We start from the raw sequence: 16929 nt of genomic DNA, 5'->3' as shown, positions 1-16929 counted from the left end.
TCCCCTCTGAACATTATCATAATGAGTTCCTATGTTGCTACATAGTTTTCATAAATATAATTTTAGTGGCTGCATAACATTTCATCAACTTGAGCTACCATAATGAGTTAATTATTGGATCTTTATATAATATTATTTCTATAATTTCACTTATAGATATACCTAGAAGACAGGAACTTTTTTTAAAAGGCTTGTCTACAATCTCATTTTTCTCTTGGTGTGAAATTATTTACCTATTCAATGGAAACTGTTAATTTACTAAGGGAAAAATTGTTGATAGAGTTTTATTTAATCAAAGAATTTTTCCTCTTGGGCAACTTTCTAAAGTTATGGTTGCAGTTCAATTTCCCACCATTAGATGGAGCTTCATCGCATCAGGTGGATGCCACATGACAAAACTAACAAAACAAAACTTTTCTTACAGGTTATCAGCCTTCTTACTTTCTTCCTCTTTCATTGCTTTGTCAACACTTCGAGATTATCAGCTCACTCTCACCTTCCCCTTAGTAAGTTGGTTTCCTCTCCTGAGACATTCCTTTCTATAAAATTCCATTTTCTGTAGGGAAGAGCTGACTTTTTGTTGAATTCATGGGTTTTATTTTTAAGATCAACAGTGCCTGAAGTGATGCTGTCTTAAGGCTCTACCAGCCCAGTGAATGGATGGCAGGCAGATGTTAGCAGGGAGGCCATACCTGTCCTGTCCTCTGCAGGTTTGCAAAGTGAACATCGGGTATGAAGAGGACGGGCTGGGAGTGCAGATCAGGCATTGTCTTGAAGTAGGTGATGTCGCTCTTCTTCTGTAACGGTATCGCCGCCAACTTCCCATCAGAGGCTGCACACAATCACAAAACCCATAAGTGAGAAGGTTGTGAATGCCTAAACTCTCACCTGTAAGATCTGATCTTAGCTAAAGTTCATGATTGTCTCCTATGAAGATTCCCAAACACCACAGATGTGAACACACTTTAAAAGCCTCCCCTCTCCCATCACCAAACCAGCAGAAAGAGAGTGGACTTGGCGTGAGCATTCCTGAGGGGGAGCTCCGGTCCCCTCTTGCCCTCCTGTCCCTCTCTGTGCCCTAGATTCCTTGTCTGGAGAAGGAGGATGTTGGTCTCCTTGACATTAGAAAAATCCCTCCTAGTTCTAACATTGTGATCATGTGATTCTATTTACGTTTAACAGGGACAGTTCGCCCCTTCCCCACTGCTAGGGAAAAGCAAGCCATCCCTTGCATGTCCATATTTTACCCGCAACCCACTTCTTTTCACCCATTCGCCAGTGGACCTGGCCCAGACAAAGCCTACCCCTTCGCAGCCACACTCACAGTTGTTGCACTGGGTTTGGGAGGCCTGGCCTTTCCCCTTCTTCCTGTTCTGCTTCCTCTCTTCGTCTCGGATTTTTCTTTCTGCTCCCTGACAGGGAAAAACAAATGCACACAATGCTAGGCATGTTACCAGAGCAACTGTCTGTACACAAGCCACAGGGATAAGAAACAAAACGTGGGGAGGTGAGCCAGGCAGCCCCACTTCCATCCTCCGGCGAGGTCAGGCCTCCACTCTGAAGGCTGAGACTGCTCCTTCGTTTACAGTACCTTGTTGACCTCCAAGGGATCCCACTCTTCCCAGAGTTCCCCCTGTTCCCTATCGCAGTGAAGCCGGTTAAGTAATTTTACTGATCATAATAAAATGTTGTAGGATGAAGCATCAGCTCGTTAACATCATTCCTGGGCACGGAGGGGGGGCATTAAAGTTGAGTGCGAATTCCCTATACAATTTTTCCTTTGCTCGTTGGTATGGAACTATAAAAAGTCATTACAGTAGAGGAAATGAGGGAGGGCATAAGTAACCTACAGAGGATTTAAGATCATTTTGTACATACAAGTATGATTTGGGGTTTTGTCTTAATATGTTCATATGCTCTTGGAGATGGTGCTCATTTGACCGACTAGAAAAGAGGCTGGTCTATTTGCCTCCTTTTTGCTCCTCTGTTCCTTGTATTTTGACTTTTTCATTGGCTTCTCTTGCCAAATCCATCTGACTTAACCAGTTGACCGTCACCTTATGTCTCTTGCCTTCTTGGCCGTCCATGATTCTTTGAATATCTTCTCTTTCTGGTCAGCTTTGCTAACTCGTTTTCCTCTTCTCACTCCCCAAATAGACATTCCAACACAGTTTCCTTTTCTCTTCTCTCTTTCCATTCTTACGACAGAAGAATTCATCTACACCCATATTTCCATGATGCTCTAGACAGGTGACATCCAGATACACACTCCCAGCCTAGACTCCTCCCCTAGATTTCAGATCTGCATTTACTGGTCCTGCCCTTTGTGGATTTAAGGGATAGTAAAGTAAGGACTGGCCAGCAACCTCTACCCCTAGAAACGGCCCCCAAGTTATCACACACTAAAGAGATAGATTTGAGAGTATACAACTTACTCCTTCTGTTAAACACACACACAAATCGATTAAAAAGCAAAGGACGAGGATACTTCCCTGGTGGCATAGTGGTTAAGAATCCGCCTGCCAATGCAGGGGACACGGGTTCAAGCCCTGGTCAGGGAAGATCCCACATGCCGCAGAGCAAAGAAGCCCATGCGCCACAACTACTGAGCCTGCGCTCTAGAGCCCGCGAGCCACAACTACTGAGCCCGCGCGCCTACAGCTTCTGCTCCGCAACAAGAGAAGCCACCACAATGAGAAGCCCACACACCACAATGAAGAGTAGTCCCCACTTGCCGCAACTAGAGAAAGCCCACGCGCAGCACTGAAGGCCCAACGCAGCCAAAAATGAAAATAAATATATAAATTTATTTTAAAAAGAGGCAAAGGACAAATTGGTGAAAATACTTGCAATAAAATATCATATAAAGTGTTAAATCATTAATATATAAATAATGATTCAAATGAAAAAAACAACTAACATACCAATAAAGAAATAGACAAGAGCCATGAAATAGGCAATTCACAGAAAAGGACACACAAATGGTTTGAATTAAAACATTGAAATATAGAGTTTGCTTATCAAATTGGCTTTTTAAAAAAAAGTTGATTCCCAATTCTGGCCAAAGTAACGCCATGACACAACAGGGATGTATGGTCAATCAAGGTATCCATCATGGCTTTAGAGCTAATTCTTGAAGAATGAGTGATTACAGCTAATCCTGATGGGGCACTGCCTCTGTGGCAGGTGAGTTCTAAGAGCTTTACATAGGTAAGATTTGGATAGTTATAACAGTTTAATCACATATTTTAAATACGCATTTTTATGCCCAAAAACTTCTTACTACCAAAAGGGAGTAATTATTTCACAGTGCTTCAAGTTTTGAATTGTCACTGAGGTTTATAAACCATAGAAAGAGGGAGAAAAAATATAGAAATATTTCCTTTGCAAGTCTCTTCAACATATACTAAGGTTTTGTAGAGTTTTTTGTCTAGATAACGTATAATATTTTCAGAAAATAAAGTGTTAAATGCACAAACATGACTTTGTTCAAATGGGTGTGAAATATAAGCAAAAGGCCCCTATTCATTTTTATTGTGTCCAAGTAAGACATTTTTCTCTGTATTTGAAAGACTGTACAATATGGTATTTAATGTAAGTAGAAATATGGAAACTCATCTATATAAACTACAACTCACCAAAGACACACCCCAAGGTTTGTCAAGCAATTTTATTTTTAAATTGGTGTTTTATTTTGTACAATTGCTATGAGAAAAAGGTCTGAAATTAATCTGTTTCAGGATTTATATATGTTCAATGTCAATTACTAGGAAATAAAATCACCTGCTCATTATTTTACAGGTATTCTTTGATATGCCAAATCCAAAGGATTAACATAAAACACAGAGTAGCTCTCCCATAGAGCCTAGCCCTAGTACCGCATCTACGTAAGAAATTCCTGCCCAGAAGGCTCAGATATCAGCACACCAAAACAATTCTGATAGTATCCAAACTTCGAGAGCCACAGTTCTCATATCTAAAATAAAGCTTTGACTTCACAACGACCCAGGGCAGCTCTGATACATTCAATTAACATAGAGAAAGCATCCTTGAACATGACCTTCCAAGAATTCCTTTCCTTCCTTTGATTATTTGTGACCCAAAGCTTCTAGCAAATAATCTTTTCACTCTCATTAAAGCACAAAAAAGTCTAGTTCTTCCAGAATAGTATATTTTCTGCAAACACCAAATTTATCATTTGAAAATAAATTCCCCAACTTATATGTTCACTATGGAGTGTTAAATTTGAAAAAAAAAATATGCCTGAGGATTTCCTGATTATATTGTGATCACTTTTGCCACCTTTTGAGAGGGGATGGCTATCGTTATTTTTTTATTTGGCACTTAAATTGTTCCTCTTAACTTTATTTTAAGAATGTGGACTTCAATAAAATGGATAACCTGGAAGAAATGGACAAATTCTTAGAAAGCACAACCTTCCGAGACTAAACCAGGAAGAAACAGAAAATATGAACAGACCAAACAGAAAATATGAACAGACCAATCACAAGCACTGAAATTGAAACTGTGATTAAAAATCTTCCAACAAACAAAAGCCCAGGACCAGATGGCTTCACAGGCAAATTCTATTAAACATTTAGAGAAGAGCTAACACTTATCCTTCTCAAACTCTTCTAAAATATAGCAGAGGAACATGCCCAAACTCATTCTACAAGGCCACCATCACCCTGATACCAAAACCAGACAAAGATGTCACAAAGAAAGAAAACTACAGGCAAGTAACACTGATGAACATAGATGCAAAAATCCTCAACAAAATACTAGAAAACAGAATCCAACAACACATTAAAAGGATCATACACTATGATCAAGTGGGGTTTATTCCAGGAGTGCAAGGATTCTTCAAAATACACAAATCAATCAACGTGATACACCATATTAACAAACTGAAGGAGAAAAACCATATGATCATCTCAATAGATGCAGAGAAAGCTTTCAACAAAATCCAACACCCATTTATGATAAAAAACCCTGCAGAAAGTAGGTATAAAGGGAACTTTCCTCAACATAATAAAGGCCATATATGACAAACCCACAGCCAACATCATCCTCAATGGTGAAAAACTGAAACCATTTCCACTAAGATCAGGAACAAGACAAGGTTGCCCACTCTCACCACTCTTATTCAACATAGTTTTGGAAGTTTTAGCCACAGTAATCAGAGAAGAAAAAGAAATAAAAGGAATCCAAATTGGAAAAGAAGAAGTAAAGCTGTCACTGTTTGCAGATGACATGATACTATACATAAAGAATCCTAAAGATGCTACCAGAAAACTACTAGAGCTAATCAATGAATTTGGTAAAGTATCAGGATACAAAATGAATGCACAGATCTCTGGCATTCCTACACACTAATGATGAAAAATCTGAAAGTGAAATTAAGAAAATACTTCCATTTACCACTGCAACAAAAAGAATAAAATATCTAGGAATAAACCTACCTAAGGAGACAAAAGACCTGTATGCAGAAAATTATAAGACACTGATGAAAGAAATTAAAGATGATACAAATAGATGGAGAAATTTACCATGTTCTTGGATTGGAAGAATCAACATTGTGAAAATGACTATACTACCCAAAGCAATCTGCAGATTCAATGCAATCCCTATCAAACTACCAATGGCATTTTCCACAGAACTAGAAAAAAAATTTCACAATTTGTATGGAAACACAAAAGACCCCGAATAGCCAAAGCATTCTTGAGAAAGAAAAACGGAGCTGGAGGAATCAGGTTCCCTGACTTCAGACTATACTACAAAGCTACAGCAATCAAGACAGTATGGTACTGGCACAAAAACAGAAATATAGATCAATGGAACAGGATAGAAAGCCCAGAGATAAACCCACGCACGTATGGTCACGTTATTTTTGAAAAAGGAGGCAAGAATATACAGTGGAGAAAAGACAGCCTCTTCAATAAGTGCTGCTTGGAAAACTGGACAGCTACATGTAAAAGAATGAAATTAGAATACTCCCTAACACCATACACAAAAATAAACTCAAAATGGATTAAAGACTTAAATGTAAGGCCAGACACCATCAAACTCTTAGAGGAAAACATAGGCAGAACACTCTATGACATAAATCACAGCAAGATCCTTTTTGACCCACCTCCTAGAGAAATGGAAATAAAAACAAAAATAAACAAATGGGACCTAATGAAACTTAAAAGCTTTTGCACAGCAAAGGAAACCATAAACAAGATAAAAAGACAACCCTCAGAATGGGAGAAAATATTTGCAAATGAAACAACTGACAAAGGATTAATCTCCAAAACAGACAAGCAACTCATGCAGCTCAACATCAAAAAAAACAAACAACCTAATCCAAAAACGGGCAGCAGACCTAAATAGATATTTCTCCAAAGAAGATATACAGATTGCCAACAAACACATGAATGAATGCTCAACATCATTAATCATTAGAGAAATGCAAATCAAAACTACAATGAGATATCATCTCACACCAGTCAGAATCGCCATCATCAAAAAATCTACAAACAGTAAATACTGGAGAGGGTGTGGAGAAGAGGGAACCCTCTTGCACTGTCGGTGGGAATGTAAATTGATACAGCCACTATGGAGAACAGTACGGAGGTTCCTTAAAAAACTACAAATAGAACTACCATACGACACAGCAATCCCACTACTGGGCATATACCCTGAGAAAACCATAATTCAAAAAGAGTCATGTACCAAAATATTCATTGCAGCTCTATTTACAATAGCCAGGACATGGAAGCAACCTAAGTGTCCATCAACAGATGAATGGATAAAGAAGATGTGGCACATACATACAATGGAATATTACTCAGCCATAAAAAGGAATGAAAGTGAGTTATTTGTAGTGAGGTGGATGGACCTAGAGAGTGTCATACAGAGTATGTCATACAGAGTATGTCATACAGAGTAAGTCAGAAAGAGGAAAACAAATACCGTATGCTAACACATATATATGGAATCTAAAAAAAAAAAAAAAGGTCAGAAGAACCTAGGGGCAAGACGGGAATAAAGATGCAGACCTACTAGAGAATGGACTTGAGGATACAGGGAGGGGGAAGGGTAAGCTGGGACAAAGTGAGAGAGTGGCATGGACATATATACACTACTAAACGTAAAGTAGATAGCTAGTGGGAAGCAGCCGCATAGTACAGGGAGATCAGCTAGGTGGTTTGTGACCACCTAGAGGGGTGGGATAGGGAGGGTGGGAGGGAGGGAGATGCAAGAGGGAAGAGATATGGGTACATATGTATATGTATAACTGATTCACTTCGTTATAAAGCAGAAATTAACACACTATTGTAAAGCAATTATACTCCAATAAAGATGTTAAAAATAAATAAATAAATAAAATAAATAAAAATAAGAGATAACTGAGGTGACCACCTGGAGGGGTGGGACAGGGAGGGTGGGAGGGAGACGCAAGAGGGAGGAGATATGGGGATGTATGTATATGTATAGCTGATTCACTTTGTTATAAAGCAGAAACTAACACACCACTGTAAAGCAATTATACTGCAATAAAGATGTTTAAAAAAAAAAAAGAATGTGGCCTTAAACTATTTAAGTTGGCTAAGAAGGTAGTTTGGAGGGATATCTTTAGCTTTTCATAATCTCCAACAGTCATTGTCTCCAAGATCATTCCAAACAAGAATTAATAAAGAGAAAAAAATTCTTAAGGGAATGTGGCTTTATTCTCAAGTTTTGAACAATATATAGTCACTGTCTTCAGCAATATAATTCTTGTCTTTCAAAAGATAATGGAAGTAATTAAATACGGATATAAAGATGTAGACATAAGTATTGATATAGGCACAGCCATATAGCAGATCCTGAATTTTTAAATTCATAAACATATGTATTTCAATAGAAGTATCATAATATCAAAAAAAGGTAGAGAAGGACTTTATCTTCATCTGCAATCTCACAGGTGCATTAATTAGAAATCAAGCTGGGGAACTAAAAATAGTGCAGAATACCATCTGTTTAAAACTCTAGACTGTGACTGGGAAATTTACAGTTTTAAATAGAATAGCTCTTAATTCTTTTGCTTTAGAGGATAATTCAAATTAATCATTTGCATTTACACACCCATTTGAAAAGTGCAAGAATTAAACTTTTTAATTTCCCAGGAGTGAGATTTTGCCTGGATTTTTAAATCAGAGCTACAAATATGATAACAAATTATAGCAAAAAAATTTTGTTTCTAGCTTATCAGAAAAATTAATAGCAGTTAAGGCTAATACACCCTGCTTGTCCCATGAGATTTCTTCCTTATGAGTTTCCTAACACTCAACATTGGGAAACGTAAACTAAAAACTACCCACTAAAAACTCTTTACATCACTAGTTTCTTAGAGTCCCTCTCATTCTAGGGCACAGGTGAACAACAATACAACTCTCTATGTATTCTGCATTTTTGCTTTGTTTTGATTTTTAGTATTTATGACCTCAACACTTGAAAACAAATAATTATATGAGTATCCCTTAAGCCCTCTCTTTCCTACTTTCAATTCCAACTATGACATAAAGGTAAATGGATTGCCCAGGGCCTCCATTCAATCCTTCCCTCCCTTTCTCCTTGATCCTAATCTTTCTCGTCCCTTCCAAGAAGGAGATTCACTGAGGGGAATTCTACCATCTCCCTTGAAACTTCTGGAATAAAATAAGGAATTCAAATTGTTTAAACGTTCTCCCACATGTAGTTTAAAAATTCCACGTTGTACGTCATTTGAAAATGCTTTCTTAATGTTTAATATGCTGAATTAAAGATATAAGGAGTAGGAGTTTGGAATCAGATGTGGATTTGCATCCAGCTCCTCTGCTTTTTCACCGTGTGACTCTGGCGAGTTACTTGTGCTCGCTGGCAGGTTTCTCTTCTACACAACAACCGTGTCTTACTGACTTAACTGTGTCTCCTCTGTATCGTGGGGGCTGCCTAACTGTCCCCGAGGGAGCTGTGCTGCTCTGACGAGTAGCACTAACTGAAGTCATTATGACCTGAAAGGCTATTGAGATTTTAGAGACACTGCTATGCCACATGTCCCTAAACTCAGTGCAGTTCTAGTTAATGTGTTTCCTTCTCTTTTCTCATGACCATCTCTGCCTCTGTTCACAGAGGCCCACTTCTTCCTACTCTCTATCTCTGCTAAACTACAACTCGGACATTTTAATGGCTTGGTAGATCTTTGATCTACATCTGACTGTAGCACCTTTAAGAGTGCTGGCAATTCTGAATTAGCCACTAACCTCTTTTTCCCCTTCCTCTCCTCTCCCCGGGACCTATCTGAACTCACCCTTTTACGTCCAGTTAACACCTATAAGCAGTTGCCAGCTTATTCTATTTTTCATATTCTCTCCCCACCCTACCCAATTTTTAAATAATTGTACTATGTCTACACTGTCAGAACATATCACATTGCCATTACTGTCTTTCCCATCATTTAGAATTAGATCCAAGGTAAGTATACACATAATGCTCACCATCAGTCCTTTTATCAATGTCTTTACAGTCATACTGGTGTCTAAAGCTTGTTCTTTAATAGATTCCTCAAGAAGAAATATTCCCTGGATTTTTTGATTGCTTGTTTGTTCGTTGGTGGTTTTATTTCTTTGTTTTATTTTGTTTTGCTTTTGCCTGTCATCTTTATAATTGAAAGTCAGCTTGGCTGGATATAAAATCCTTGGCTCACATTTTCTTTATTTGATTACTTTAAATATCATTGTCTTCTGACAGGGTGTTGCTGTTGAAAAGTTTGACGATAAAAGTTTCCTTACAGGGCTTCCCTGGTGGCGCAGTGGTTGAGAGTCCGCCTGCCTATGCAGGGGACACGGGTTTGTGCCCCGGTCCGGGAAGATCCCACGTGCCGCGGAGCAGCTGGGCCCGTGAGCCATGGCTGCTGAGCCTGTGCGTCCGGAGCCTGTGCTCCGCAACGGGAGAGGCCACAACAGTGAGAGGCCCGCGTACCGCAAAAAAAAAAAAAAAAAAAAAAGTTTCCTTATAAATGACTCCTTATCTACTATAAAATAGATGGCTAATAGGGACCTACCGTGTAGCACAGGGAACTCTGCTCAGTGCTCTGTAGTAGCCTATATGAGAGGAGAGTCTGGAAAAGAGTGGATATATGCATGTGTATGGCTGATTCACTTTGCTGTGCACCTGGAACTAACACAACATTGTGAATCAACTATATACTCCAGTAAAAATTAGTTTAAAAAAATAAATGACTCATTGTCTATTTTATTTTTCTTAGATGCTCAAAGAATTTTTTTTTTAAAGACACCAATTGTACTTGAACATTTGTTACTTTTTTTTTTTAATTTATTTATTTTTGGCTGTGTTGGGTCTTCGTTTCTGTGCGAGGGCTTTCTCTAGTTGTGGCAAGCGGGGGCCACTCTTCATCGCGGTGTGTGGGCCTCTCACTATCACGGCCTCTCTTGTTGCGGAGTACAGGCTCCAGACGCGCAGGCTCAGTAGTTGTGGCTCACGGGCCCAGTTGCTCCACGGCATGTGGGATCTTCCCAGACCAGGGCTCAAACCTGTGTCCCCTGCATTAGCAGGCAGATTCTCAACCACTGCGCCACCAGGGAAGCCCTCAAAGAATATTTTTAAAGTCATCCTGGGTCAACTTTCCCAGATGCATGGTAGCCCATTTAAAAATGTATACTTTTCCTGATTTATCATTTTTAGCATTTCTTCTGTTCCATTGTTTTAGCTTTCTTCCTGAAAGATACATATTATACGTCTCTTGGATCATCTTTACCTCTCTTCTTTATCTATTATTTTCTCTGAATTGTTTCTTCATTTCTTCTGATTTTTAAGATTTTGCTGTTTTCCAACTTTTATTTCTATTAAGGCATTCTCTTTTCTTATTCACTCTTGTGTTGCTTGTAGCGTAGTCTTTTCTTCTGAAATATTTTAATCTTTTACTTCTAAATTCTTTCCTGAATTCTACCATATCTCTTTTCAAATCATTCTGTTCTCCAAACACCTCATGTCTAAGTTTTTCAAACTGTGATTTATGCTGCTCTTTATAATTTCCATGATTTTGTTAATTTCAAAATTTTAAAATTATGTTAATTTTAAGCCCATTTTTGGAACATTAGGCTATAGGTTTCACCTGTTTTGTGGGCATGTCTTTCTGGCACGCATCCACTGTCCACAGGAAGTCAGTCTGATCTTAATTATTTTTTTCATGAGACTGTATGGGATTCAACTGTTTTTCTTTTCTGCTGGTCATTTCTAAGTGAAATGAGAGAACTAGGATAATTCTTTTAGCTTCATGGCTCTCATGCTCCTGCTTCAGTTGTGTTCACAAAGTGATAAAAGAAAACAGTCCTGTATTTCCTGAGATCTGCCTACTCTGTATCTTTTCCCCTCTTCCTTTTTATTTGGAACTTCTCTTTCCTTTGAACCTTTGTTTTTGTTTTTGTTCAACTCAACTTGGATTCTACTCCCAGCAGCCTCTTCTCAGAGCAGGATTTTATCCTACCAGGGAGCTTCAATTTATAACTTTCCAGAGTTTATAGAGCCCAGAACACTTCAATGTTCTGTCCCCTTGCACCCACCAGTAAATTGAAGTCTGTACAATCCATCCCCTCCCACCCTAGTTTCACACACAGTCCTCTGATGGCCCATTTCTCTCTCTGGTACCATGGGTCACTTTGGTAGGTTCCCTGTTCTTTGGTCATCAAGTGGGCCCACTACTTTCTCTCACAATGCCGACATCACACAGGTCTTGAAATTGTTGATGCTTGGTCCCATTCACATTTGGGATTTTGTAAGGGTCTCTTGTCACATAATCATGGGATTTTAATCTTTGCCATTTTAATTGCTCTGTCTTTTATGAGGGGTTTCAAAAAGATTCAAAAACTACATCTTCTGCTGAAGCATGTTTGCTAATGAACTTATTTTAGAGGTGCCATTTCCATTCCAAAAGGCTCTAGCTGAGACCCGAATTAACCCATAAATTAATAGCGGTTACATTGATATGTTCTGGGACAGGATCTATATATCCACTAAAAACAATCTATTATTTCAGTTATCTAACTGAATCAGACTCATAGCACAGTGCAATGGCAATCAGTCATTAAATTAGCAGTAGAATGATTGACTGAAAAGAAAAAATACAGTTGATTGATGACTCCCTAGATATCTAATAGGAACTGAGAATGAAAGATTACCACTCCCACTGTGATTAGTAAGTGATTATTTTGACACCACTAGACAAGAGAAGGTGACAAGGGGGAAATGTCATTAAAGCAATATCTAATAACAAAAATACCTTTATGACAAACTGTCATCTTTACTCACTTTGTCGCAGAAGACCTTGATCTGGCAATAAGCTCTATGAATGGGTTTATTGCTACGATTATTATAACTGTATGTATCAATCTGAATCATCAAAGGAAGTCCTTTCACTCCTTTTTGGGAGGAGAAATCTGTACTCAGGCAATTCACAGTGATGAAAATCTGAGGGAGGAAGAAAGAAAGGAAAAAGTTCACAAGTCACCGTAAAAAAGATCTATTTAAAAAAAATGCATAAGCCTTAGACTTAAAGTCAAAATATTAAATAAACCTATAAGGACAACTGAAGAATATTTGGATATTCTCACATAAAAACTTATTAAACACATATAACATGATTTATTATATAATTTATAGTTATAAATTTATAAAAATTTTTCTTTTAGACTTAATCTCGAAACAGACAATTTAAATTACTTCTCTTTAACTATATTAGCAAAGTCTTACTTATTTTTCAAACATGCATAAGTTAGCTGGGTAAAATGCTATCTCCTCAATGTATTAAAGCTGTCACTTCTAATAATTGTATCAGTTTCTCTAATCTCTGACCTGTGAGATAAAAAAAAAAGCTACACAACACCTTCCTTTGCACCTTATTGCACTGAAACATAGTTATTTGTTTACACATTTGTCTTTCCTATTTGTATGAGAGTATGAGACTTGAGACAATTTCTTATTATTTTTGTATTACTGGTACTTAATGTAGTGCCTGGCAGAGAATAAGCATTGAATAAACATCTGATGAATGAGGTCAACGAGTTTATCTAGAAAGCCCACTAGATTGGGAGTCAAAAAGCCCCAGGTTTTAGTCCCAACTCTAATATTAAGCAGACTTCAGGCAAGTCACTTCTTGTCTTTGGTTTTCAATTTTCCCTTTAAATCATTTTTAAATCCCTCCCTGAAGAACAGAATATAAATACTAAGATACTTTCATGTTAGTGAAAAAGTAAAAGCAGGGCTGGCAGAGGTAAGACACAGAACAGGAGGAAGGACAGGTAGTAAAGTCACTAGCATCCTCATCTTACATCACGAGATAGCAAGAAAGACAACAAAAGTGACATGAATCCGAAAAAATGGAAACTCAAGCAAATAATTAAAGATTATAGCACTGCCCAACAGAACTAAAAATAATAATTTTATTACAAAATATTGGCAGGAATAGAAGGAGAAGCACAAATGACTAAATTTATCCTCCTTTTCTATAGTGTGTAGATGTCAATATATACCATTTAAAGTTGATTTATCACGGACTAGGGATATGAGGACAGCACCTAGATTTATGTGGTAACTACATGAATAGTAAGAGGCAGTCTCTGGGAAAAAACAGGCATACTATAGTATATCCTTGATACTATTTCCATTTAATACCATGTGCATTACTTCTATTTAACAGAAAACTTTAAACTCACTGTTTTAAAACTGTACAGTTATTTATCCTGAAAACCATTTCATTGGATGTATTATCTGACTCTTGTTTTATTTCATCCCCTTGGAATTTTTATTCACCTTCAAACCCTTGACCTGAAGCCTTTCGTATCACAGCAACACCCCAGAGAAGAACCCTGCAGAAAGCAAAGAGCCACTGCCATGAGCTGCATTTTAAAGGCCATTCAACTTTCTGACCTAATTCATTTTAAGTCCTATGCCTGTAGACCTTTGGTAATTTATACAACCAGATCTCTCATTTTTAGTGCTATATCTACATAAAGATCATTTTAATCATTTAATTTTTGAGCCCCTTACTTGGCCACGAGAAACACATTAGCAGGGCACCACATCAGTAGCAGTCAAGGCCAGATACAGGTTTCAGTGACATGCTAATCACAATAACTATGGACACCATGCCACAGGGTCTCACTTCTCCAGCTGCATCTGAAAATGAGTGCCTAAAGATGATCTAACGTCGAATACGGTCATTTTATTCGTTCATTTCTTTTATTCATTCCTTCTATAAATATCAACACAAGTCCACAGTAGGTCAAACAATTAGAAACTGGGGATACAGAAGAAAGTAGATCCCAGCCTCGTGAAGCTGACAGTCCAAGGGGAAGGCCAATGAGTAATCCAGCAACGACCAACACAGGGTGGTCAGGGCTCCCCTGAGAGAGATTAGTACAGAGGCCATGAGAACACAGAACAGAGCACTGAACTTGGAGGACACAAGTGAAATACAAAACCCACAGAGACACTGGGCTAAGACCAGGGATTCCATAAATATCTGTTTATTATTTAGGAATGGTAAAGACAAAGAGTAACTACAGACGCAAATGTCAAATGATTTAGGAGAGCTGAGTGATGAAGACCGCTCAGAAAGAATACGCCATGTTTCTTATGCCTGTTTCTCCTACCGAACTTCCAGGGTAAAAGTCGACAGAAAATGCTGTCTACTGCTCCTGGAGATGCCCCAACCGCAGAGAACATTCATTCATGCCACAGATATTTTTAAGTATCTACCACGTCCCTGAGACTGTGCTAGTTACTAGCACAGATGCACCAGTTATGGTCCCTGCAATCACAGAAGCTGGAGGCTAGATGGGAAAGGAAGACAACACGATGGTGCTCTAAAGATGACAATAGCTTCATTAAACCCCGATCATTAGGTCAAAAAATAAAAGCATACTTTTCTGGGAACACTTGACTTCTTTTATTGTTATTGTCATTACTGACAATGGGGTTATCTTGGCCAGAAGCTATACATAAATACAGCTTTATGTTAGCAAATCAAATGATCACTCTGGGATCAAATGACGTGGTTGTTCCTACCTAGGGCTACGTATTTCATGTAGAAATCTTCCAACATGTTGGTGATTGTAATCCACAGGGTCCTCAACCAGACTAGTTTTTTTTCCTTACCCTCATAAAGCCTGCCTAGTCCTGCAGAAGCCAGAAGAGAAAAGTGTTCTGTATTTCCTAAGCTAATAGGATTCATGGTTGGGCTTACTGATACATCCATACGTCACTCAGACAGGCAGGAAGCAATATTAATTGTGGCCTTGTCAGCTCCAAGTCTCAATTAAGAAAGCTTAGCTGATGGAACATGTATTTTTATAAGGGCCACTTGAGCAGGACAGATCCATTGAAATAACAGATGCTTACTGGCAATATCCTACAATACATACACGAAATCCTCCTTGGAGGAGCTGTTACGATCAGCCATCCAGTAGACAAGGTCTACACACTGGACTCTAGGAGACACTTAGACTAAGGTCCTCGTAATGGAGAAAGGCCCTTAGAAGGAGATCCAGTGGGCCTTCTTTGCTTCATGGCATCCTAATTCCATAAAAAGTAAACAACACGAGAATCCGCCTTCTCTGCTACACTGTGTTGCCAGCTCCCAGAGTTATCCTATAAGCAGGGATTTTATCCTACAAGCAGGGATTTTATAATAGGGCTGGCACTGCTTTCTTCTTGCCTGGCTGTCCCACCCAATAGCGAAGCACAGCCTATGTGCCTGATGATATCAATCACAGTCTCGCTGTGCTGCACTTAAAACCTGAATGGTTGAACTTTAACTGCAATTGCGGGGGTTGGGAAGGCATGGAAGGCCATTAACTAAAACCTCGGGTTGGGACTGATAAGCATTAATTTGTTTCATCTTGCAAACCCAACCATGTCTGAGCTCCATACCCAGCAGGCAAATGTGACAACACATTTCTTGGAAGTTTATCTACAAAGCGCTGTCTGTGAATATGTATTACAGAAACTTAGGGAAAAGGTATGCTTTCCGTCACCAACGTTCATCCAAACGCCAAGCACAGAAAGTTCTTTTTAACTTTAGCACAAGCCCTAATTATGTAAAGAAATGCCATGAACAATTGGTCTGCCAACCAAGAGTTATGAATGTTATTTTCCTATCATTCTTACAGCACATAATTTATTTTTTAGAAAAATTTTAATTGAATCAGGTGTATCCAGGCAGATAATAGATACAATTTTAATTCTGTCATTGGTTCAAAGACTGATTCAGATAGAAAGAGCATTTGTATTCCAGAAATAGAGGCAGTCTCATGAAAACTGATGATTTTTAATAAAATCATTCTTTGACACGTGAATTGCAATTCCCATTTTGTAGTTCCTACACAAGAAAAGTGACTTTACCCAGGTTATAATACCTCTCAGTTGTGCATTATGTGTGTAGTAAGATTTATTAAAACGAACACAGTATTTGTCTTTCTCTTGCTAACACATATATATGGAATTTAAGAAAAAAAAATGTCATGAAGAACCTAGGGGTAAGACATGAATAAAGACACAGACCTACTGGAGAACGGACTTGAGGATATGGGGAGGGGGAAGGGTGAGCTGTGACAAAGCGAGAGAGAGGCATGGACATATACACACTACCAAACGTAAGGTAGATAGCTAGTGAGAAGCAGCCGCATAGCACAGGGAGATCAGCTTGGTGCTTTGTGACCACCTAGAGGGGTGGGATAGGGAGGGTGGGAGGGAGGGAGATACAGAGGGAAGAGATATGGGAACATATGTATATGTATAACTGATTCACTTTGTTATAAAGCAGAAACTAACACACCATTGTAAAGCAATTATACCCCAATAAAGATGTTAAAAAAAAAAAAATACAGATTAATAGGCTTTAGAATT

The 16929-nt window shown here is 38.4% G+C and overlaps 1 protein-coding gene across 1 annotated transcript in view; it reads right to left on the bottom strand.

The window, feature by feature from the left end:
• GRHL2 (grainyhead like transcription factor 2) overlaps positions 1–16929 on the bottom strand; it is a 157433-nt gene that overhangs the window by 30123 nt on the left and 110381 nt on the right. Inside the window, exons 9-11 of the mRNA XM_060287348.2 lie at positions 12334–12492; positions 1325–1412; positions 693–832 (exon numbers count right to left, since the gene is read on the bottom strand). Coding sequence (XP_060143331.1) covers positions 693–832; positions 1325–1412; positions 12334–12492 — 387 coding nt within the window. The remainder of the gene's footprint in view (positions 1–692; positions 833–1324; positions 1413–12333; positions 12493–16929) is intronic.

Source organism: Globicephala melas, chromosome 17 (genome assembly GCF_963455315.2).
Source record: "Globicephala melas chromosome 17, mGloMel1.2, whole genome shotgun sequence".
Lineage (NCBI taxonomy): Eukaryota > Metazoa > Chordata > Mammalia > Artiodactyla > Delphinidae > Globicephala > Globicephala melas.
This window is presented reverse-complemented; position numbering and strand designations above follow the sequence as displayed.